This window comes from Ceratina calcarata, unplaced genomic scaffold (genome assembly GCF_001652005.2).
Source record: "Ceratina calcarata isolate Rehan_Ccalc_2016 unplaced genomic scaffold, ASM165200v1 scaffold218, whole genome shotgun sequence".
NCBI lineage: Eukaryota > Metazoa > Arthropoda > Insecta > Hymenoptera > Apidae > Ceratina > Ceratina calcarata.
In genome coordinates, this window is record NW_017143550.1 from 27,828 (window position 1) to 53,046 (window position 25,219).

The window sequence follows — 25,219 nt, forward strand, 5'->3', positions numbered from 1 at the left end:
CGGTTCAGAACTGGTTATTACTGTAATGAGTACTGCACATTATCTCCTACAGTATTCTTTACACGAATGATGGAATAAACTCTAAACTTTAGAAGTAACAAAATAAATAAATGAATTTTATTCTTCTAACTATAAATTCGCACAATATTTATTAAAGCATTCGATTATAATTGTTTAACATGTAAAAATGCTATTATGGTTTCACAATGGCAAAATGATAAACTAACTAACAATTGCACGTTTACCATTTTTACTCATAAACGAAAACGGGTTCACGCTGCTAACGATGATTGAATATGACAGTTTTATGCAAAGGGACGGTATCTACGCGTATCTCGCGGTAGGCAATTTTTCATTTTTCATTAATGGAAATGTGAAAGTTTAATCTGCTTGAAACGCATTCAATATGATTCAACGGCCGATTGCGTAATTCTGTTGTGCGAACAATCGTACGTGAGCGCACAGTGCGTTTGCATATCTCATGCGAAACAAGCGGTTTCGGGCTTGTCTGTAGTCATACGTGTGCAACCGCACGTTAACAGGGTAGGATAATATATGTAAACCATACTGGTGAATGATCAAATGTATCACAACAATTTCATTATCGCATCGCGATTCCTTGTCGTTACTATTTCAGCAGCTTCAGTAGCGATAGAATTATACTTGCTGTTGCATACTTTCCGTATTTTACACGCGTTGATTTTTTTATCGTTTAACGAAACTTTCTATCTACGTGAAGCATAACGCAGTATTTATGTGAGAAACATTTCTTTTTAAGAATGTGTACATCACTTTAAAGTTATAGAATAAAAATTTCCAAATTCCTGTAAATATGACTTTCCGACAATATAAGATAGAACGAGACTGGATTTACATTGTATGATCATTTTCACTTGATTGTGCAATATTTTACAAGTTCAACTTTCTAATCCGCGAAGTTCTGTGTACTATTTTTCTTGGTACCATTTAGGTAGTCAAGGCGAATTGAATTCGCACGGTTGCTCCAGCAAAACCTGATGAAGTAACGTGAGCCGTTGAACAAGGCCCAATCGGGTCCAAGGCGATTATTCCCTGCCGCTCGATATTCTTTTTTCAGAACCGTGTATCGCCCATTTTTTTTCTGCAGATTTCGCCGTCACCGTTATGCACATTCTGTGAATTCTTCCGGTCGTTCGGACGATTAAACACGCCTCAACTATGCCGCCGTCCCGTAGATTGATTTTCTTTGTCCTCATTGAATAAACTGTGTCAAGAAGCTAAAACTCATTGACGCACATAATAAAAATTGTGGAAAATTGAATTATTCAGGAAAAGGTATCAATCATAAAAAATTGGTTTCTTTGACTTATTTATGATTATGATTAACAAAATTCATCATGAAGGATTGTGATTATCAACAAATAATGATAATTCCGTTGTTGTTACGTTTTCTCGGTTTTTCGTGTCAGTTACACGTATTGATGCAACATAAACCTATGCTTGCGAAACTCGTACTTTGTACTTACGTTTCTTACCTCGATTCTTTTTTATTACGAGATTAATACAACCGCAAGTATCATTAAATATGTTATGCGGTTCACCGTTCTGTATGACTACACCCAATTGTATCTTTAGTTTATCTATATGTCATTTACTGATTTTAAGCATTTATAGAAAAAATTCGATGCACGTAACGCATAACGGATGCAATACGAAAATATTTACAGGATTGAGTTCTTACTTTATTTGAGTATGAGAAACTAAAAATATGAAAAACAGCATCCAGTGAATCGGAGAATAGATTTTTGCAGTCATCTTATAACAGAACTAATTTCCAATTTTTCCTAAGTAATAATTTTTTGCTTGTCAGTCTGGTAATCACATTTCGCATTGAAAGTATTTCAAGGAAACCGAACGATGCCAGGCATTCAGGGTCACGTATAGAATGTTCTTAATGATTTGCAATGCCACGTGATTATCAAATTCTTCTCACGATTTGATCGTGAGACGATGAGAACTCTCCAATTAGTCTGTCGAACCAATAAACGAAGGCAATTAAATTCTCCGTGCCAGTAATTGTTACCAGAGATTAAGATAATTCTTAACGATAATCGTTTGGTAAATTATCATCGGTAAGTGTCGAGCACTTAACGCTATATTAAATTGTTCAAAAGCATTGTCTGAGGGAAATCGGGTTAGACTCGTCAGGAATCTCCTCGTTGCACGAATGCAACTCGCGTATAGCCGCCTGGCAGAGACTTCGAGGAAACTCAACCTGAATTCCAACTCAGCAACACCCGGCGTTGGTTACGACGTAATTATCGCTTTTCCGTCTTTTAAATACATTCCTTTACTTCGGATCCCTCTCAATTGGTAAAGAAATTCTTACCGTTGAAAAGAATTAACAATTCGTGAGACGTGAAATATTATCAAAAATTTTACTTACTTCTTATTGACGTTTAATTGTTAAAAGTATGTATCTTCTAGTATTTAGATATTGAATTCTTCTGTCGATCGTACTTTCATTTATAAGAAACAAATTTTGTTATTTCGTTGATTTCGAAATTTGACTTATTTTTATACGCACGAGCGTGTGCAGTAAGATTGTTTTTCGCATTTCCTCTTTCCGCTTTTTAGAACCTCTCGCTCTCACGATAATTATGAAACAAGGTCTGCGCAACGGCAGACTTGAAAAAGCACATGGCCCGTGACAAGAAAAGCCGGTCTATATTCGACAGATAAATGCGATGACTGTCTTAACAGGGAAAAGCCCCGAAGGCACGAGCCGTCTCTAAAAATAATCGGTCTATCGACTTCTCGTACCATATAGGACCGAGATTAGGAATAGGGAACTCCCTGCGCATCGTCGATCCAGTTCCCGTTTACGGACTCAATAAAATAATAACGTTACGTTTCATGATTTAAAACTATAGAGTATATTTAAAAAATTCGACTACGAATCAGAAAAATGTATAAACATAGGCAATTGATTTATTTTACTGGACGAGTCGCAATAATTTAATAAATCATTGCTCCTTGTACCTGCATGTGATATAAAGTATACACCGCGGTCATAAAATCAGTTTTTCCATTTGCGAGTACCGTTAATTCAAAATGACGTACGTAAGTTAGTGAATAATCGTGTCTCGCTCCGGGGCGCGCAGAGTCTCTAAATGATTTATAGCTTGATTAAAAATACTTGACTGATTCGAAAGGTAATCGCATCGAGTATTAGTGGTTAATACTACGAAAAGTAACAAGTGACTTTTGCATGTTGAGATACCTCTCATACGACGATTTGCTTTATAAATTGTACACATGCTGGCGATGTTTCCTTTTTGCCCACTGGTCAACGGAGAGCTTCAGTTTAACGGTACTATCTACTTGTCAGCGGTGAAATTGACAGTCAAACGGATCCATTAAAATGATAACGCGAATATACAAGTAAGTAATGAACAGCTATCAATACGCAGTTCCTTTGAACGTTCGATAAAGATCAAGACACCTTCCACGCGTACACCTGTGATAAATGCGTCCTTTAACATCAATAAGCAGTTTGATCAGACGAGATTTAATGAGAAACTGTATTAATCTTCTAATAACATTCAACGAGAACATGAAACTTATCAATCCTGCTCGGTTATTAATAATGATTTCAAGTTGAGCCTTTCGGACAGATTCGCACAAAAAGCGGGTGGTATGGTTAATCGCGGTGGTCGTTTTCTTTCTTCAATCGGTTTCGTTTTAGCTGTCGGTGGTGGACTTTGCCACACGGTGCTGTATATCCTGTTCGTATTTCTATATAACTCGTTAAGGCCGCGGTAATCGTGGGAACGCCGGTCTTATCAATTTGCAATTGCAAGTATCTAGGAGGGATGGTGAAAACCGATCTGCCCGTGCGACTTCTTGTCCAGTGCGATGCGACTTCGTAAACGATTGTGTGAATCTGACTTTTTATCTATCTGGAGTTACCGCTTCTTGTCGTATCGCAGATTCCGCTCACGTCTCCGCGAGACGCGTAGAGCAGATGAAAGAAAAGATGGAGAAAGACTGAACAGATGAAATAGTTTCTCTACGAGTTTCGATTTCCGAAGCGCCAGTGCCGCCAATACCAGTTCCAGATATCAACACTCGCTCTTGTCGTTTTCTTGCGCAATCCTTCCCTTCGACTTTTGTCTTGTACACGAGCGAACGTGCAAGTGTGCTGGTACAACCATATATGAAATATGTAATGAGTTCCTTGGAGATAAGTCAAGATTGGCTATCTATGATAACCCTTCCATAGTTAAATTATATGCTCGATACTGTATGCTAATACGTGAATGAAACAATCTATCAATCAAGTCTCATACTTTAGCAATGAATCTTTTAGTATGAACCAAGGAAGAAGGTTCTTCTTATTTCTTTCTCTCTTAGATTTTGACAATTTCCAATTGGAATATGTTTTTGTTATAAAGAGTCGAGATTGAAAGCGAGTAAACAAGAGATCGGCGTGCGGTGTGATACGAAATTGAAAGTCGAAGAGAGACAGACTCGGGAGATGTTTCTTTACGCTTCTTCTTTTTCGTTTTCTCGCTGTGTAGCCGTAGAGAGGCGAAGACGTTACCATAAGAAGACATCGCTTGCCATCTTTGGTACTCCGACCGTTCTCCTTCCTCGAGCACGATTTCTGAATTACAAAACCCGGTCCGATACACACATATACGCGTTCGTAGGATTCGAAGGTCGCGTACCTCCTTCGATTTATCGATCGCATCCAACGGATTCAATCCGGTTAATTGGACGATCTTAGCCAATACGTATAATCATTGTTCGATCAGAATTTTTGGATGGAGTCAATCATGATTCGACCATCATCCGTTGATAGAATAGGAGTGTCAAGATCCTCTTATCTGATTATTATATTCATGAGGAAAATAATTTATTTACTCCATTGTATATCAGTAGAAGTACTGCAATAGAACGTCGGTTCTATTGTACATATGTAGAGATACAAAAGAGGAGGCAGTGTAAAGAATCTAAAGAATTTGTACAAAATATTTGGCGACCGTCGCCAAGAATAGAGCAACCTGTTGGGTGCACCTTCGACCCTTTATTAGGAAGCACAATGTCTCCCTTAAGAGCAAGGTCCTCTTTTTCGCGGTTCGAGACTCGCGTAGGTACGCGTTCGCGGGGGGAGAATCGGAGCCGGCAGAGTAGACAGACAAACGCATTAAAAAGCGCCATCGCCATTTACGGCTGTCATCTCGTGCGGATAACCCGTGTGAGTACTTGCAGAGAGAACGCGGAATAAAGGGGGAGAGAGAGAGAGAGAGAGAAAGTGTTTCAATGTGTCCCATTGCAGCTCGTACATTGACGCAGCCGTGCTTTCACAAAAGTACGCGTCAAAAGCTCGCAACCTTTTATTGCGTCGCGTCTTATTTTCGACCGAGATTTCGTTTTAAAGCGCGGCCCGCGTTAATGGACCCTGATAAAGGTTCAAGGAATGCGCGTTACTCCAAAACGAGTTTCAATGGGTTGTTTAGGATCACGGACCACCGTATCACCGTCGTCGGATTTCTTTCGTGGCCTAATGATTAATGGACGAAACTAATCAGCTGTTAGATTTTTCGGAATCATTTATTACGTGATAATATTTTCGTTAACCGCATATGACAATGTACATTTTACCACGTGGGAACAATACTTAAGCATTATTAATGTTCAGCACGAACTTTTTCATTCATCTTTTTCTTTGAAGTAAAATACAAAGCGAAGATTACATCATCTATGACTTATGGCAAACAGATCACGCAAATGCTTTCCGTTTTCGGTCTTACATAGACGGACTCATTCTACTGCGCGCTCGAGGCTCGTCCTATATCTTGAGATATTTAGGTAGTGAGTGTTCTTCTGAAAAGGAAACTAACTTCAGGGATTTACGACTATAAAAGTTATATTAATTTTAAACCAGCTCATGAATCATCGACTGTATTAATAGCATGTTGCAAATATGAAATTCCGGTGACGTTAAAAGCGTTTAGGAAGCGGAAAAATAGGTTTCCGTCCTGTCGATTACCTCCATCGCGCGTTTTCTCGGTTTTCTTCGATTCCGTTTCCCTGTCGTCCGGCTACTAGGCCGCCCCATCAGAGCCGTGCACACACGTACACGGTACATAACAGAAACGAACACAGAGGCGATCTAGCTGTTACCTACGCGTGGGCAACCGGGGTATTGTCGGGTGAGTCATCTCTTTCTACCGTGTACCTCTCACCACCCCGTGTGCACCACGGCGAGTGCAGCGTGTGCAGCGCAGCCACGGTTTGTTTTCTGGGTAAAAGCCGTAGCCGCCGTGGCTCTTAAGAACAATGGAAACAAAAGAGGCACGCCGGCACGCGTGCTAGCACAAGGTAGCCATGGTCACGGCGGTCACGTTTCGCAGAATGTTCTGTCGTATATGTACATCACGGTACCGCGTCCTTTATGTACACCTATACCACGGCTACAACCTATGTACCTACCTACTGTGTCACGTTGTTACCTCGGAACTATGTACGCCGTCGTGCACCAGTCACCTCAATACGTCCGCCGTGTCTCGAATTCTGGACTATTCCTCCCTTCGAGACTCGAGGGGCAAGTGCCGACTACCTACGGACAATGCCCAAGACGTTTTTCTTACGCCTTCCTGTTTCCTCGTCTTCTCTTATACGCTTATAATACCGAGCATGTTCGCGGTCTAAACATCTTAAGATTCATTGTACTTGGAAGATACATACTGTTCTTGAATAAAACATTTTGATTGAAAAATAAAAGATTGTTTTTCAAAGTGTTCCTTAAAGTCATATACTTTGTTTCTTTAAGAAATAGAATTATAAGAGACGCACGTGTTCTATTAGCCGGAAAAAGAATGAGATAAAAGCGCGCGTTATGTAACGCGCTTTCGACCTAAATCATGTTACTGAACACTTCCTCCTTTGGGTTCGGTCGAAAGGCCAGTCGGATGAAGAGAAGAAAGTTTTTGATCAATTTGTAGAATAGAAACAAATAATGCGCATCAGTTGAAGGCGTGATCGATCATGGGGTTTTTACTTGTGTTGCGCAGGTCGAGAACGTCAGCCTCTGCGTAGGAGCGCTCCGGGCTCTCGGAGCAGACGTGGGATCCGTGAACCCTAGCGAACTGGCAGCAGGATCAACCCTCTGGCCGGTCCTTGCCCTTCTCTTCGCCCTCTCACGATACAAGCAGAGAGCCAAGCAGCTGCAAGACATGCCAAGGTAGGTCTCGATGCAGGTTCCTTCTTACCGACTACTGACACCGCAGACAACGTGCGAACCGCTCGCTTTCGTATCCACCGCGAGCAAACCGAATTCTCTCTGCATATGCTGCAGATAACTTTGTTCCGATCCAAGATAAGCTAGCGATCGTTGGTTACAGATTTTGTACTTAACGACGACACGTGCGATATTAAGAAGGAAAACAAGTACACTCAGTTCATTAATTTCATTTCTTTTAAATGTAGTCTGACACGTGGGCTACAATTAATTTACTTACTAGTTTACATTTTACCTAACAAGATTGTTTTTAATTCTCTGAGCTCATTCAGTACTAATTGAGAAATATTTTATATCTATGAATAAGCGTGATCAGACTTATTGATAAGAATCAAGTTATAATGCAATGGACGCTTTATAAGATGCTTTATAGAAGAAAATTTTAATGTAATTCCTGTTATAAAAATACGGTTTTCGTTAATAACGTACTGACTAACACGCGTCGCGGCGAATAAATCTTTCGATTATTCGGTATCGAAAAATGTCCGAGCATTTAAGAACTCGTCGTACTTTTATTCTTCACGAGTTCGAATCGATACCGACGTCCCGTCAGATGAACGACCTGACGCGGTGCCGTGCTCATTAACGTCCGCGTTAATCAAGCTGTACGCGTACCAACACCATCAACAGACCGAGAACATTATACCTTGTACGTAGTACGTATATCCATATCGCGCACGGGTTGGTGCATTGCAGAAATATAACCGCGGGTTTCAGATATTTTAATTATACGCGTGCGGGGTCCCGCGGTTAATTGCTCCCGGCGCTCGCGAAACACCAAGGAACTACGCTGACTTTTTCTTGATTCGCGACTCCCCGCGACTGTCAAGGTCGTTATTTTTAAACCTACGCTCGCGGTCCCACGCGAAAGATATCACGCGGAGGCTGTATGCTTTCGGGGAAACGAACGGGACGATATTAATCTTCGTTACCCGTCCACGTGCACTTTTTCCTCGAGTTTTATGCACCTACTTACGTATGCGTTTCGAAACAGCCATTATAAGTTCATTCCTATCGGATTCAGGTCTCCATTCTTATTGATCATTCAAAGCATCGATTGTGGTCTATTATGGTTAGCGCTTTCAGTTTCTACCCTAACAAGGGAAACCAATAAACTTTTCATTATATTTTATAAACTTCACGTATGATATTTTTTATCCACTTGGAAGATGTAAATATGATTTTGAATTAAGGGTAGTGCAGAAGCGTAGAACTTATGAATTATACATGTATAAGAGAACATAGAAAATATTTAAAAAAAAAAGACAAAAATTCGTGGCTATGCCGAATTTCAAGGTACGCCGTCTAATGGAGCGTGTAATGATTCCTCGCTGGAACGGAGAAACATAAACCGTCGGAACCTTTAGGAACGGTCGACATTAACATATTAACAATGCTCCATTATGCCCACTCGTGAGTGTGGACGCTCGCCACACAATATAACCGCACGTATACATCTAAACTCCCTCCGCGCGACCCAAACCGTATAGCAAACGTGGGTGTATTATGGTTCTGGTTTGTATAACGGGTGAGATGAAAATTCTGATCAACATCGTAACATATGAATCTTTACGTAAGACCTGTTTTTAAAGATTTCGATTTCAGTTTGATTGTAAAGAAAGTGTAGTACTGGAAAACGATGTTGCGTTTTATTTCAAAGTATATATGTTTACGTAAGTATATTTTAAATACTTATGTAATAGTGTAAACGAAGGAAGGCTGATGTAAGGAACTTCATAAATGTTCCAATTTGTCGATTTCGAATTTTTTAATTCTGTCGAATATCTCAATAATGTAAAACTTGTCATAGTGAGAATAATAAAATCTGAAAATCTGAATATGTAAAGGCACGTGGTGAAATTTAAGCACCATTCTTTGGGGAAAACACCGATATCGATTAATAAGGGAAGACTGGTGTTTGACCATAGTTGATGATCACAACTTAAGAGTTGAAAAGGTCTCAGAGCATAGAGAGTTAATATTACCATACGATTTCTATGTACATAAACCAATACTGTTAGTTCTTATGAATTTATGGAACGGCAGCTACATTGCGTTTGAATTATGTAATTAGTTTTTTCGAGTCACCCCGTGGAAAGCTGTTGCTTTCTCGTTTATGCGATTTGTACACACGGCTTACGTGCGAGCAAGTAGAAGCGACACGCGGCCGGGTCACTGTGTACGAGGTTCTCCTACTCGTATGAGGGTGTATTGTTACGTCTCGACACAATACGCTGCACGTGCTCGAGGTATGCACGCATTACCATAAAAATGATTTAAAAATCCACAGTAGTAAACCATAGCCGGTTATTGGCTGGCTCTTACGGAAAACTGGCGACGTCATTGGTAGACCGGTTCCAGTGGGGAAATCCATGGATGCTGTGCCGTGTATACAGATGCGTAGGAGAGAAAGGGAGAGCGAGCGAAGAAGGTGGACGCGACAGCGACAGGAGGAAGGAAGCCCGAGAGAATAGGATAGGGAGACTCGTGGGTGAAGAACGAGGAGGGGTGCATGGGGGTGCAAGGAATGAACGAAGAGGGATGAACGTGGGTTTGCCTAGGGAAGAACAAAGACGATACGGGGTAGAGAACGAGCGACTGAAACGGAGTAACAAACGGAGGAGCGTGGCAGGAGAACGGACAAGGACGGGAACAGATAGACACGAATATTGCGAAGAAGAGATGAAACGTGCGAGAGATTCTGCCGAAGGGAAGGTATACAGAGCGAACGTATCTGCATGGGGAGAGAAACGGCGAAAGGGTAGGGGGAAGGCTGGGGTGGTTAGGGAGCGAGGGAGAGAAAATGGAAAATCGGAGAGAGACGGAACGATGGGGATCGCGAATGGTAGTGGGGGCGAGGGCGAGGGAGGGAGAGAGCGAAAGAGAGAAGCCACGTGCTATGCCTGCTATGGGAACGGGAATGGTTCTCTCTCGGCGGGCCTCAGTTTGAAACGGGCTATCAACGATGCCTACACACCATGGCCACAGCCTGACCGTGGAACAGCTCGCCATAAGGCATCGACGCTACGGTGGACACAGTGTAGTGCAGTGAAAAAGATTTCTCTTAGAAGTTTTTTTTTTCTCTCGGAGCATTCCGATCCGAAAACAAAGACCGAGGCCGTCGATCGAGAATATGATCGATTCGAGAACGACCCCTAAATTAACCCGTTTCGAGAATCCTGCGAAGTCGGAGCGCGCAAAGATTCGGTTGCGATTCTCATCGAGATGAAATCGACGATACGTTGAATCGATCAGAAATGAGATACCCGGTGCTCCAACAAATTCAACTGATGGAAATCCATGACGTGATATTTAAAATACACTGCCACGTTTCCTGGAATGTTGCTGCTTGCTTAAGTCGCCGAGAAAACCTCTATTGTTCCGTTAATAAACGGTTCATCGGAAGATAATAACCATTTCGGTACATCCGCTAGCACGTTCTACCGGTTGTTGTTATTTTTCGTTGGTAGTAGAAGCGTAGCTATTTCAGAGTATCCCAAGCTTCTCCGATCATCGACGACGATATAAACCGCGTTGTACACGAAGGGATTCACGGATGAAATTAATTACACGTAACGGGAATGAAACTGCATATCGAATGCGCATAGTGATAATAAATTCGCGCGAATACTGCAAAGTACATATACTCTAACGATGTAAGGAATATACTGTAATACGTACTATGGGGAACATATCATTTTAAAAGTTCAACTATGACATAATGAGAAACATTGATGAGTAAGAAGCGTGTACGATAAAAGTTCAAGGTTGAACACCCTAAATTATTTTTACGTTTGACCAAGCACAAGGGAGTGGAGTTAAAAGTGTATGATACAGTGAGCAAGATCAAACGACGAAGCGAATGAATCACGGTTACTCCGATCCAAATCTTCGTTTTGCTTCACCCGTGTCCTGTCTGTCAATCGAAATGCGTGACGAAAATTTTGGCTGCGCCCGATAACAGCCGCAGATCGTATTGTTTGTCTTTGGACGGAGTTTAAAACGCATAGCTGCAGGGGACCGTGACCGCCTATTTTGTTTGTTTATCAGCCGAGAGTGTGCGTCGCCTCGCGTTTACACCGGTTGATTCATCGGGATACTTTTGACCGGTTAGAAGTGTCAGCGCACGCGAGAAGTGGTACTCTATTTCGGATCTCGCGCGCGGACACGAGCGGAAAGCTCCAAAAATCACGCAGAGATGGGAAACAGCGGAAGTAGCGGCGGAGCCAGCAGAAAGGCACGCAGTTTGCCAAATTCGCCGGAAGCGCACAGGTATCGTTCTCCACGGTCCGATTCTTTTTACCATCAACATTTCACTGCGACTTCATGCGATTATCGATTGAAAACAGGATTTTGTAAATTTTGTTATTTATTTGATACGCGAACTTTACAAAGTGAAGAATAAGTGAATTAAATTTACTGTTTCTCAGATTGCTAATTGTATTACATATGACTTTGTTACTGTTAAAGTAACATTACACGATCACTAGATACAATACTAGGAAAAGATTAAATATGTTTACTTCCAAGTGCACATATGCACAGATAATTTAATGAATTAATTAACTTCGAACGAGTAGATATTTCGTTGAATATTTTTTCGGTCTCGCTTTAGAAGACTTCTTCGAATATATTATTTACATTCGTATACAATAGTTCAAAAGCATTAGAGATAATCGAACGACATGACGTTTAGCTATCTTATTATGTACTGACTTGTGTGGTCACCGTGCCCCCGATAACGCATTACTCTCGTTGATCAATGAGAAAGTATAGCGTGCGGTAACAAATAACAGTAACACAGTTTTTCGTTCGTTCATCGACCACCGCATCGTGTCGGTTATAAACGATTCGTCGGGATGCGTGACAGAATGTTCACATTGAATCGCGTGTTCGGTTCGGGGCACTGCAGAAGGTGCGACCTGCAGTCAAGGTCTAACCGGTCTTCTGGGCCCCGTGGCCAGTCAGTCCGAGTACGTGCCAGTGGATCTGGTTTTGAATTTTTCCTTTCTCAATATAGATCGTGTCCGAGCACGTCTTATTCATTCGCGGCTCTCCTAATTGTACGCAGCTGCGTGATTCTCGGTTTTAAAGTTTCTTCAACTTCGCCTGGTTTCACGTTTTTCACTCTTGTTCATAAAAAGATTGAAGACAAAACTGACTGGAAATGTCTAGTCGTATGAAATATTTTTTACAACATTTTTATTCTATACGCATCGATTCTTCTCTAATATTAATTCTAATATCACGGCAATGTGGGAACATTTCTAATGCGAGTCAGAAAGGCCTAGCCGACATTGGGTGGGACCAACTGGGTGGGGAGCCGTTCTAATAATTTTTAGGGTTCTCTGAATCCCACGACCCTCGTATAGTACGCACCTGGCATATACGATCGACGAAAACAGAAGTTCCCTTTTAAACGGCGAAAGGACAGACGAAACGGAGTCGGGCTTTTATTACTATTTTCCATTTTTGCGATGTCAATGCACCGATACGACGTGTGACGTATCGTACAATGAATGTAAAAAAGAAAAATCTGTTTTGCGAAATTCTGTCGCAAACGACGTCTCTCCCGGCCTGTTCCGTGGGAGAACCGGTCCGTTCGCGCGACTCCTTTCGAATGAACTTCACTCGGCATGCATCGACTCGATTCAAATGCATCAAGTTTCTATTTAAACGGTCGCCTTTGTTCTGGTTCATACGCGTTCACGGAAATCAACGGAGATTGTATGTAAAAAAAATGTGAGATATTATTCGAAGGGTCGATAAGAAATGAAGTGGGGCCAGAAGAATAAAAAGGATTGTGTTGGAGACCAAGTATCAGTAAAAGTATAGATTTAACGAATTATACATTTTTGTTAACGCGTCGTGCGTCGCAACAGGCGACCTCCGTTACATCCTCGCGAATGTGATAACGACAATAGTAATGGGTAACGCATAACCGTTGTTATTATTACTTCCGTGCACGGCAGTGTGTTTGTGCGATGCGTGAAACGGAGTTGTGCAATGTTTGCCTTAATTGACAGTGAAAGAAGTTAAATACCGATGATTAAAGTACATGTGAGTACATAATGAATAATAAATTACAAACGTCGTTTCACGAACGTTCACGATTAATTGGTATGCAGAAAATTTCGAGACAAATGATAACTGTTTAGAAAAAATGTAAGAAGAGACACCGGTTACTCCTGTTAAAAAAGAGAGGAAACAAAAGACAACGGAAGATCAGAAGGGAATAAGTAAAAAGCCGAGGGTCGGTATTCGCAAACCACGTGGCGCGATTCCGAATACATATTTACTTTCTTTTCCTTTTTTATCCACACCGTCGCTTTTTCTCTCTCGTTTTTCGTCGCGAGTCTGCTTGTGAGTCGCCACCGGTCTGATTTATTTTTCGCGGCTCGCGCGATTATTTCACGCGCTGAGCCATCGCGTTTCACCCTCAGCCCCGCGTTCCTCCCTTGGTTTCGCCGGAAAACTCTCTTTATTTAGCGAACGGGGTTCAAAGATACCTACCCACCGAGAGAGTAGTATGAGTCAATGTTTTTGATGTGAATGGCCGCGGAAATAGATCGTTGAGTACGTTCTTGTGTGTTTGCGTTTAGCGTTCGCGATCGGCTTTAGTTAAAGCGTGCTGCTTCGACGTTGAAAGACCGATCGCCAATGATTATGCACTCCATGCGAAATCGCCGCCGCGCGTTGCTTTCATACCCGTTGCCCATTAGATTTCGTGCTTTTCACTCGCAGCCGGTCGTTGCTAATGCCACGAACACATCGCTGTTTTTTGATATAAAGAGAGAAGGCTTCTCCAGCGGAGTTGATTGAAATTTCCTGCTTTCCACATGGCATAACTTGAATATTATTTTATAACTATATTACGGAGTTACGAAGAGCGAATAAAATCTGACGACGAGCGCCAGAATTCAATTACATTAAAGTAACATTTTAGTTAATGGATAATGCTATCGTTACTTTCCAACAGAATGTTTTCACACGTACATAGCATGTAGGATTATGTAATGGTTTAAGTTTAATTAGGATTGAAATTAATTAAGATTCGCCTGATAATGGCAGTATTGTTTGAGTCGTGAATCTCGGTAAAGGAAATTGTAACGATGCTGGTAATTACGGTTGAAATATCAGTAATTAACGTGGTTGAATAAAGTAGTATCGAACACGTGAGATAATGCTAAAAACCGAATTCACTGAATTTAAAGCGCGCTCCGATGCTCCGACAATTACTTTGATTCAAATTATTTCCAGTTACCCGGTATTACAAACAGTTTTTAATTAAACTTAGATCTTCATTAAGAACACAGCTTTCCGCATTATATCCCGTCGTTTTAAATTAGTTCCTGCAATATTTATATGCATTCCTCGTTCAGTTTATCGTCGGCGGTAAGCGAGTGCATGTCTCTCCCGACCACGAAACGTGCATGTCGTTAAACAATTTCTATCGGGACTCTTTAGTGGCAAACCACTCGAGGGAAAGTCACTTCCCGGTTGTAGAACGTGCCTCCCCGAATGTCATAATTAAGTGTAACCTTTCGACGCTCTCTTGTCGCGAACAAAGAGCACCGTTCGATCGTTTCGAAGCGAAGATCCGGTCGTGCCCTGAGAACTTCGCGGCCGTCAAACCTTTTTGCTTGTTTGCCTACTCCTCGTCTATAGGTGCTTACCGTTCGCTGAATTCGACCGGTTTACATCCTGTTGCACGTCGAATCTGTGATTCTGTTCATAATCGTAATAAAAAATTACGATTTTTACGAAACATTTGAAAAGCATTCACAAAATTGGTTTTACTTTTTACAACATTACTTTCAGTCAGGTATTGCATTGAATTATATCGTTGGATAATAAATATACCCACGGTTACTAAAGTCCCGACCCGCGTCCTTGCGTTTCTGAACGCGGCCCAGGGATAATAACCAGCGCTTTGGACGCTCACGATAATAATATCACCCGCGTAGAATAGTGCATCGGCCTTCCTGGTAAAACACAGTCCTTTTTCTCGAGATTATCTAAATTTATCTCCCCGTTCTGCAACAACGTGCAACCGCTCCATCGGCTTAACGTGCTCGGCTTACTGCTTTCTCCTCGCGTTGCACCTCTTTCAACCACTCGAGAATCGTGTCTTGCGGCCAGTCCTCTACGTGAAACGTTATTGCGCTACCTCGAATTAATTATCGATCTCTTTCGCGTGAATTATCGGCAGCAAAGTACACACGTTCTCACACATACGCGGATACAACGACACTGAAAGCGGTTGCCTGTTACTTATAGCTAACTCGTTCCAAAGAGTAGGATGGCACTTTTATAACGAAAATAAGAAAACTAAACCGATAGAAAGTGCACTCTGTCTTATTCGATTATATTCTTTCCATCAACTGGTTCAGTGTTGGTTGACGATAGTAAATATAAACAGCATGCATATGTAACTGACTGTTTACTTGTAGTTAAAGCACAGAGGAGAGTAAGTAGAGTTTCTAACGGCACTTCTGCCCGAGCGCCCTGGGTTAGGTTGGACTTAAGGAGGTAAAAGCTGCGCTAGATGTCTATCGATGCCACGGCACCCGGCGACATTCCTTCTAATTGCTTCGAAACTAGCGAGCTCGATCCGCGAATTTTTTTTTCCTCTTCGAATCGACTAGCCAATTAGATCCAGCCGCCGAGATATAACCAGGTACCGAGGCGGGGTTATACTTCGCGCTTTCACGCCGCAGTTACACCTCTTCAGATTGTATTGATCTCGTTAAATCCGTAATTTTATGCGTTGCTTCGGCGTCGAGGTCTGTCATTTATCACCGTTAATCTTTAACGACGCAGATTTTTGTTTTACTTTCTTCAACTCACGGCAGGCGTAAGAACGAAATCGTAACAGGCGGAAAGAAGTCTGTGTAATAGTACTGAAAAATGTATATTAGCTGTTAAATATAAGACGCCCAGAACCGTCTCGAAGTCTGGTTTCATCAATCGCTAACTACGATCTTCTGTAAAACGGAACTCCTAGGTGCTGTTCGCCCCTCGAACGACCATCATTACCGTCATTAAGATACCGTTATCATCAGCTGGGTTATTGTTTTCTCTGAAAAGAAACCTCTTTTCTTCTGTTGCTTTTTTTCAAGTACCCAATAAGTGGGAAACATCGTTCCGCTGAGATTCGCGTGTCATACATGGATTAAACTGAATTGGTTTCATTAATTCATGTACTGTCTGTCCATTAGAGCATTTACAACCTTTGCACTGAGTGCAATAAATTCTGTACTATAGTGAAGACTAATTTACTATGGGCGAACCGAGTCGTCATTTATAACTTTAAACCCTGGTTATACACATGGACAAAGTAGCTCCATATACAGAGGAACCTTTTCCGAAGAATCTTAGCGGTTTTGGAAAGTGACGCGAAAGGGACGGCTCGAAATAGCAGGGATGAGAAATCGGATATTGATCCTCGAGGGTCTCCCATCGGATATGGAAACCAGAAGCTTGAGTAATTAACAGAACCTCCTTCCCCTTCGCCGTAGCTACGGATACGGGCTCGTGCGTGTACGATATATACACCCATCGCCTGTGTACCCACGTTAATTGTCTCCGCGATGCGATGTGTCCATATCGCGCGGGTACACGCCGTCACACGCGTACCGTCAAGTATCAGCACACGCGCACCGAGTACAAATGGCGTGCAAACGCATAACTGCACGCGCACTGTGCCCGTGTATGAAATTCTTGCCACGCGATCGATCACTCGTATTAATAACACTTGTGGAATTAAAAGAGCTCTGTCTCGAGCCCGATAACAGGTTTTATAATTAATAGCTTTTACTCGAGCGTATGATCAGTCGTTTATGCCGTCTGGCGTCCCGTGTCATGCCGAGGTCAAGTTATTTTCAAGTTTGTAACGTATTGATAGTAACGCTTTAGAGAACTGTATTGTGAGAACATTTTCTAAATATATTTACAACATGAATAGTTCAAGTGTCAATCGATTCTGGTTTCTATATTTCGATATTGACAGGGGATAATTAATGAGTATCCAGAGTTATTTTGTAAGATCATAATATAAACCCAACGAAATTCGTGAATTTCACCGTCAAACTAAATATGAGCCTCTTGGAAGTTTGGAAGGCATTCTATCTTGTTAGGTTTACGACACTCAACGAGGACGAAACTGGATCTGCAAAAGGACGTAGTACTTTACAAGTGTAAGCTTAGGAGTTTTACACCCTTAACGTCTCGTCCCCGGCACAGTAGGCGTAATAATATCTTTGCGGCCACTCGAAGAAACGTCTTTTGCTTACGAACGAGGGATAAAGCTATCGTAAACGCGATGTTTACAACCGAAGCACGTGATCTCTTGTCGTGTTAATACGTCGGTCTTGGTTACCACTCGGTGGTAGATTGCGAAACGTGAGACCAAACCCGGTCCCAACCTGCGACATTAATTTCCGATATTAACCTCGTAAATATTCGTGAGACGCTACCCCCGGCAGCCGACTGTCGCGTAAGATTGAAATTGAAACGATTTTTTCCCTTAACGGTCGTAGCCGTTCAATTCCGTGGAAAGGGTTTCGTCGAATAATCTTTTACCATCGATACATCACTATCGCTACGAATCTTGTACGGTATCCTGCATCCACTGATCCTTCAACAAGGATTCAGTTTCATAAATCTTGATCGGTCACCATTTTTCTTCCATGAATACGGATGATTCGGCAGCCGTTCCATTATGAAATAGGATTTGCTCGGATTAAATGTTGATACATGTACATTTATTTCTGCATCCCTTAAAAGCCTGTTGACATTGTTTAAATACAAGACCGCTTATTCATATTTTATTAGATAAGAATTCAATAAATCTGAATGATATATTAAAACATTAAAAACTCAGCAGAGAACAGATATTTTGATTCTGCGACAACAGACAGAAGACAGGGTTAAATGATGATGGGTCCGGGTGAACCACGAGTAAAGAGGGGCTGCTTTGAGTACTTATGTACATGCCGACGTCATCGGTTGAGCCAAATATTTGCCGTTCACTGGTGACACTGCCGCGACACAGACTAGGCTTGTTAGTTTGGCATGGGGAAACCGTGCATTTCACGTTTCTACGGATTACTTCGCATTTCTTCGTTGAAACGAGCATCGTCGTGTCTCATGGGTTTTACCCTTGCCGTCTACATTCTCGGTGTCATCCTACTTCTCATTCTCGAGGAACGATTCACGACTCATTGAAATTGCGGATTATTTTGGCGCATAAGATTTTCAATTAATGTTAGGATGCATTCAGTACATTTGTTTTCTTTATTGGACAATTTTTTGCAAGTACATAAATGCTGACGACAATTAAAAAATTATGAAGCAGGTATAGAATGAAGGGATGAAATAAAAAACAAAAATGCTCTTTTATTGTGCCTACGAGGTTGCTGCCTCACGACTAACTAACAAATTCAAGCAAACCAATTTTAGGGCAGGCTTGGGTAAAGCGCTGGTTGCTTGAGAAAAAAGGATTTCGTCGAAGGGAACGGCCACCAACGAGTCTCCCTCTTGGTGTTGTCGTTTACCAGTGTTTTTTTTCGGGCAACGTTAACGCCTTCGTGGAGTTTTTTTATTTCCTCCTGCTTCCTTTTTTCCCTGTCCCACTGTTCCGTTTCTCTCTTTGGTCTCGCTTTCGGGACGAGTGCACGCGTTTTTGGCATGCGATCTGGTTGCACGCTTGCCAAAACTATACGTATGAAGAATTTCCGTCCGACGTTTTGACGGGATGCTAATCGTTCGCCACGTGTAATTGATTTTCGTACATTACTTTGTCAGTTAGGTATTTAATGCAATCAGTTATCAAACTGTAATTAGTTTAAACGGCTGTCGACTCCCACGTCGTGTGTTTATCTTCTGGAATCTTTCTTGCGTTTGTCCAAACACGTTTATTTTCTCGTAAAGGCGATAGAAACGAAAGCCAACGAACGAAAACTGCGAAATTGGTGGTTGGAGCATCGTTTAGACACAACGGGAAGCGATTTTCTGTCTGAGTAACAGTTACGACTCCATTGGGACGCTGTTTTCTGAATCGATTCCTTTTGTTCCAGATTGCCATCGCCGTACAACAAGCAGTCGGCAGTCGGAGGTGCAGGTGGCTGTCCCGGTGTTGGGACGAGTATACCCTTACCTGCCACCGTAGCTGCCACTAGAAGATGTCCACCGGATAAAATTAGGCCAGCTCCGACGCCGACGCATCAGTCACAGCTTGGTAAGTTTACCATTTAAATATCCTCCTTGTGAGGACAAAGTTAGATCTTCAAAGTACGCCGCGATATAATTTATTACTAATTTCTCGTGATAATTTTGGGTGGGTTTAATACTATTATTGACTCTATTTTATCGCCGTGGTTCTATTTTATGACGACGTAAAGAGATAAAATACGAATATTCAAAATAGACAGGTACATTATAGGTGATATAATGCTCTTGATTAAAGTATTACAGTTTGTACCTCAGTTAATTAAACTAAATTAGCCACTTTAATATTCTCTTAACTTATAAACTTGTACTCGTAATATATTATGCAGTAATATATACCCGATACATTAAATTACGGAGTTAGTAAAGTTGTTATACGCTTCAAACAGCTCGGGGTATATTTATGGATCCCATGGGATTTATGGTAGCCGCTAGCATTAACGCTGACTGACTCATCCTTCATGTTAAATACTTAAAAATCATGTCGCACTGAGATAAATTATTTTCATTTAGTATTAAAAGATATTCCAAATTATCTGATTAGAATACGGAACAGAATAAATTTAAAAACAGAAATAATCTTACCGTGATGGGTTAACAGAAAAACAGCTGTGTGGTCTGAACCCTCGTTGTACCAGATCATTTTTTTGAACAACGCTGTATCTGTTTCGTTATTACCAGTCAGTGAACATTATCGAGTTTCGTTAAAATTTTCAATTCAGTTATTGATAACTCGAAGGGACTCATTCGGTCCTTATTGATAACTCAAGATACTACGCAAGATTTATCGCTAAAGATATTCGTAGAAAGGTTTCGAGCAAGGGAGCCAAAGCGGCCCAGTAGATTCGGTGCCGCGTTAAGAACACACCCCATTAGCCATTAGTCCTGTGAATGGCTTTTAGCAACCCTTTGCGCATTTCTGGCCGCCACGAGAGATCTGGACCACCATGGAAACTGGCTTCCATGGGGGTATACGACCCCGTGTCCCTTTTAAATATATGAGCTCTCTCACACGACCGTCAAATCCCCTCTTTCGTTCTTTTCTACACCCCCTTGCGTATTGCACCGTACCCTTGCTACGCGTATAAATTTGTTACATAAAAAATACTCTATTAAAAGAAACTCTATTACAGAGACTGTTGTATTTTAACGGTATTTCATTTCATACATTTCTGTTACTATTTAATACCGTAAAATTTGATAACGTCTCGCCAATTTTCTGTCTCGACACCTTGCGTATCTTTAGATAACTGTGTTCCAGGAAACTGGATTTTATCTGTACGATTCCGTATGCAATTTTATTAGTATTCATTTAACTGTGCATATGTAGGTATGCATCTACTTGTGAATTCGCGTGCTTCGATGGTACCTGAATTTCTGCTCGACTCGTTCACTGTTCGTCGATAGTATAAACGAATCTACAAACGTTGCAAAATTACGATAGATTGGAACACGGTTGATAGCGCGTGTATTCGCGCGAACGTATCTCGCGTGGAAGTCGATATTACCTACATCCATGGTGGTCGAGAGTAGGAGGAGGTGCCCGGTACGAGATGGGGTGGCACCCCATAGTTTATACTTTACTCTCAACTCCCATGTTTCCAGGGCGGCCACGGCCAGATGTGCACGCCGATTTACAGTGGTACTCAACTTGCACAAGCCGGTCTGTGGTCAGACAGCAAAACGTAATGTGCATGTAAAATATTTAATTATACAACAAAATGTGAGAACGACGCGTTTTGTTGTGTAAATATGGATACAGAATATTCTACCCTCTGTTGATGCAAATGGAACCGTGTAACGCACAATAGGGAATAAACTTTACAAACGAAACATTCTTGAATTGGCACAGGGAGATTTACTTTTCCAATAGGAATAAAAATATGCGGTATAAAAGAAGTTTCCATCTCGAGAATCTACACAATAGAAAGTAAATTTTAAACGTACAACGAAGGGTGATTCGTTTTTCCTTTCTGCAAATCTCACCGACGTCTGACAGCCACTGGCAAGGGGATGTAGTTTTCTTATACACAGGGTGAGACTGTAACTTTGGTCACCTGAAACATTTCCCGATAATGTTTCTCGTGATTGTGATGATTGGTAAAATCCTCTAAATTATCAATTACAAACAACCGCGATGTAAAAAGAGAAATATTTTATGAAACGTTTCTCGTGTTATTAGGCTTAAAGAAATAATTCAGGCGTCTTTAAACATCGAAATAAATATACAATTCAGTTTTCCATTTTCATTTGAAACACTAACTTCCTCTTGCGAAACGTTTTTCGGTATCATTAGACTTCTCGCTCCACCCTGTATATCGTGGCTGTATCAAACGGCTGTTGCGAGAGAGCGGCTGGATACAGAATGTCTTTCGGTTCGAAATAGACTTCCATGTTCTATAACGTGTTCATAATATATGTACGAGCACGCGTAAGCGTGCGGACGTGCGTAGACAAGGCGTGCCCGTCGTTCGTGGTTTACGATATTATTTTAGGATCCCTTGTCGTCTTTATTTTTTACATCCTTCATCTCGAACGCGAGATTCAGTTGACGTATCCTACGCGCCTAGGTCGTGGTTCTGATTTATGCTACCCTCCGTTAAAGTCTACTCGGTCTCCGCCGATAAGATAATCTCTGGAATGTGGGAAATGTATTAAGCACGTACACAAAAGACAGGTTTCACAAAATAGTATGCGCATTTAATATCGCTTAGTTTTATAGTATTTCTTAAGAAAATATATAAATCAGGAATTTTGTTTACAGTTAATGCCTGTTAGTAATATAATAAAGTAATATATTAATGGAGAACAGTTGATTGAATCTTAAGAATAGTAATGATTTGTGCTTTAATGCTGACGTCTAAGACTTTAGTAATCGCTTGTCATTTTTTCCTTCAACCATCGCGTTATTTCTACGGGTGGGAGAATGTTTACTGTTAGTTACTATTCAGTGTGATTGCAAATCGATTCTGTCGCGCGAAAGTGTACATTTGAATTAGAAGCGTATTATTCGGCACGACCCCTCCGGGAAATCTTTCCCCAGAAATCATCGTTTTCATAAAGCGCGTAGCTGGGTGACGCGGACTGCCGTGGCGCAGTTGCGTGCAGTGACAGCTTAACTTCCGCCACCCCGAAAGCTCGATAAATTTTATGGCTGTTCTGTATCCGAGTACCAGGACCCCACGTCGACGTCTTTCGCAACCCTCCTTTATCTCGGCCAGGGTAGAAAAGTTGCAGCTGCCGTTGCTACTCCCTTTTTCGTACAAAAAGAAAACTGTTCTTGATCTTTGCTGTTGTTTCGAGCGAGATAATTTATTGCCTTCCAGAGGCACGGATATATTGAAAGACACCTTTCTATTGTTTGAAGAATATCGTGCTACTATAAAAAAGTAACAGCATTAATTTTGCTCAGGAACATGCGTATGGATATTTTACCAATCCTTCAAAGTCTAAATTAGATTGCGAGTCTAACAGGTTGAAACTTTTTGAAGTATGTACGCAATTTCGCTGTTACAACGTTGTATTTGAGGAACCGTACATCATAAGCGAGCTTGCGCATAGAAGTAGGTACTACGTATTCAGGCATGTCTGCGTATGTATGCGCGCATAACAGATTACTTCCGAGAGTACACGTATATATATATATGTATATCAGATTCACGAGCGGCACGGTATTTGCTTCAATTAGTGAGGGCGTTACGAAGGATTATTAGGAATCCGCAGATGAAATGCTGCCGCGCAGAGACGCCTATTGACCTCGGATTCAAGCCTACCCCTATGTCCCTTAATCCGAAAAGAACCCTCTGTAGGTAGAACCCGGAAAAAGAGAGGATTCTTTCTCGTTAGAATGAAGTGAATTTAATTTTCCCTAGGTAACTTTCCCTCGCGTAATACTAATGAATTGTATGTTATTTCTATGATACACACAGATGTTCCATAATTTTCCCTTAAACGCAAATCATTTATGAACCTAAAAATATCGAAGTAATTAATGTAATGTAAATACAAATATTTCTCGTATGAGATTTAATGTAAACATTTCTAAAACGACAGTTTAAATTTTATAACCGTTAAATTGCATCTTTCGTATGTTGAATCGTTTAACGGGAAAGTCACGGACGTTATAAGTCGATGGACGGACGGATCGGGCGTTGAACATTCTTCCGGCACGCTGTGATCTCATCTTGCGACGGCTAATCCCTTAGGAATCCGATAAAAAGAACTCGGCAAAGGAAAGAGAAAAAACGAGAACATCTGCATTTGTCAGCGAGCCGAGCGTACGCGTGACTTCACTCCTAATTTATCGCTAAGCTTTTGCAGACAAATACTAATTGAATTAATAACATCCTGTAACAATTTTTTTTCGAAAATAGTCATTTGTGTTCTGTTAAATTTTCATATATAAACAAAAATGTGTTTCAACTACAGAAAAAATATACGAGACATTCTCCTTACGACCCTTTTGCATTATTTTTTTTGGCAAAGAAGTCTCTGTTCAGATGCAGGCTTAGCGTAAGCCCGTGATCCTGCAGAGAAGTCTCAAAGCGGCGAGAGAGAGGAAACGGGGGGAAGAAATATTTCTGTATTCGCGTCAGTGTCAATACGAACTGTCTTTTTCATTCGCGGCGTGTTAAAAAAAGAGAGAAAGTAAGCCGGGTAGGGACGCAGGAAGGGTTAAAAACGGATGGAGATAGCGGGAAGGATGGTGAAAGAGGGAAGAGAAAGGGAAATGGGAGAGGAGCATCGAGAAAGACAACGAGAGAAAATTGAAGTCGCGGAGCACACGTAAGACCTGCACCCGGTCTTTAACCCCGAAGCACCCGAGAAACCAATGGTTCTCAGTTTCAAATCGTTTTAATAAGTACCGGCAATGAATAAGTAAACTCTGGTATAAAATTAAACTTTAGCAATCTAATGAAGTAAATTTTATTCCGCCTCGGATGGAAAATCCTGTAGATGAAGAGCAATTATTTATTCACTGGATAAAATCAATACACGGAAGTTCTTATCAAAATAAAATTGATTATACATAAATGATAGTTTACTTGAAAGAATTAATCAACAATTATATGAAGGAGTCAGATTTTTGTCTGTTTAGATATCGCTTGTTACACTCTTAAAAAAAGTGAAATATTTGTCGCACGAGTCAAGGTCCCTTACACAGAGAACCGCTGACTGGATGGTCTAAGACCCTTAAATCTTTCTCATTCTCTCGCTCCCTTTCTCTCGCGTGTTCGCGTTCGAGTTAAAAATACTATACTTACTCGCGTGTACGTACCGGTTCGGCGCAGGTTTTGAGAATTGCCTCCTCAACAACACCATGCTACCGCGAGGGGGATGAAATGGTGTCAGGTTCGTGGCCAAGTCACCGGCCGACCGAATCCCTTTGTGATTGTCAAAAGTGCCAATGAACCGAAAGCCTTTAATTATCTTTCTAGCTCGCTACGTCAAATATTCCTTTGTTACTAGTTGCCCAAGTGCATCTCGCTTTAAAAATTCCCACTTGTCCTTGACGTTCATGCAATATTAATATGTATAGTAATAATGTAAACGGTTATAATGTAATAATATTATTACCGAATAATTCGAAAATGATGAATAACGAGCGTTAAACTGTGCAAAAGCTTGCGCTTATAATTAGCACAGTTTCTTCAACGAATGCCAGGTCTTGGCTCTTTCTCGTCCCTTTCCTGTTATGCG

The 25,219-nt window shown here is 41.3% G+C and overlaps 1 protein-coding gene and 1 long non-coding RNA gene across 6 annotated transcripts in view; one reads left to right on the top strand and one right to left on the bottom strand.

Annotated features, from left to right (window-relative positions):
* sick (sickie) overlaps positions 1 to 25,219 on the top strand; it is a 127,015-nt gene that overhangs the window by 24,515 nt on the left and 77,281 nt on the right. For 3 of the 4 annotated variants that reach the window (XM_018020140.2, XM_018020142.2, XM_018020141.2), the window contains exons 4-5: positions 7,062 to 7,231; positions 19,369 to 19,529. In XM_018020140.2, the coding sequence (XP_017875629.2) occupies positions 7,062 to 7,231; positions 19,369 to 19,529 (331 nt within the window). Of the gene's footprint in view, positions 1 to 7,061; positions 7,232 to 11,459; positions 11,561 to 19,368; positions 19,530 to 25,219 lie in introns of those variants that run through there. The other variant, XM_026811397.1, reaches the window with a different exon arrangement.
* Positions 21,046 to 25,209, bottom strand: LOC113463993 (uncharacterized). Of its 2 annotated transcripts, none has more exons than XR_003388830.1 (3): positions 24,798 to 25,209; positions 21,783 to 22,154; positions 21,046 to 21,576 (listed from the first exon to the last, which is right to left on the bottom strand). It is a non-coding gene; the product is annotated as an uncharacterized LOC113463993 (long non-coding RNA). The 2 variants fall into 2 exon arrangements; XR_003388829.1 differs by lacking the exons at positions 21,046 to 21,576; positions 21,783 to 22,154 and adding an exon at positions 22,167 to 22,772 and having other exon boundaries at positions 24,798 to 25,027; positions 25,097 to 25,209.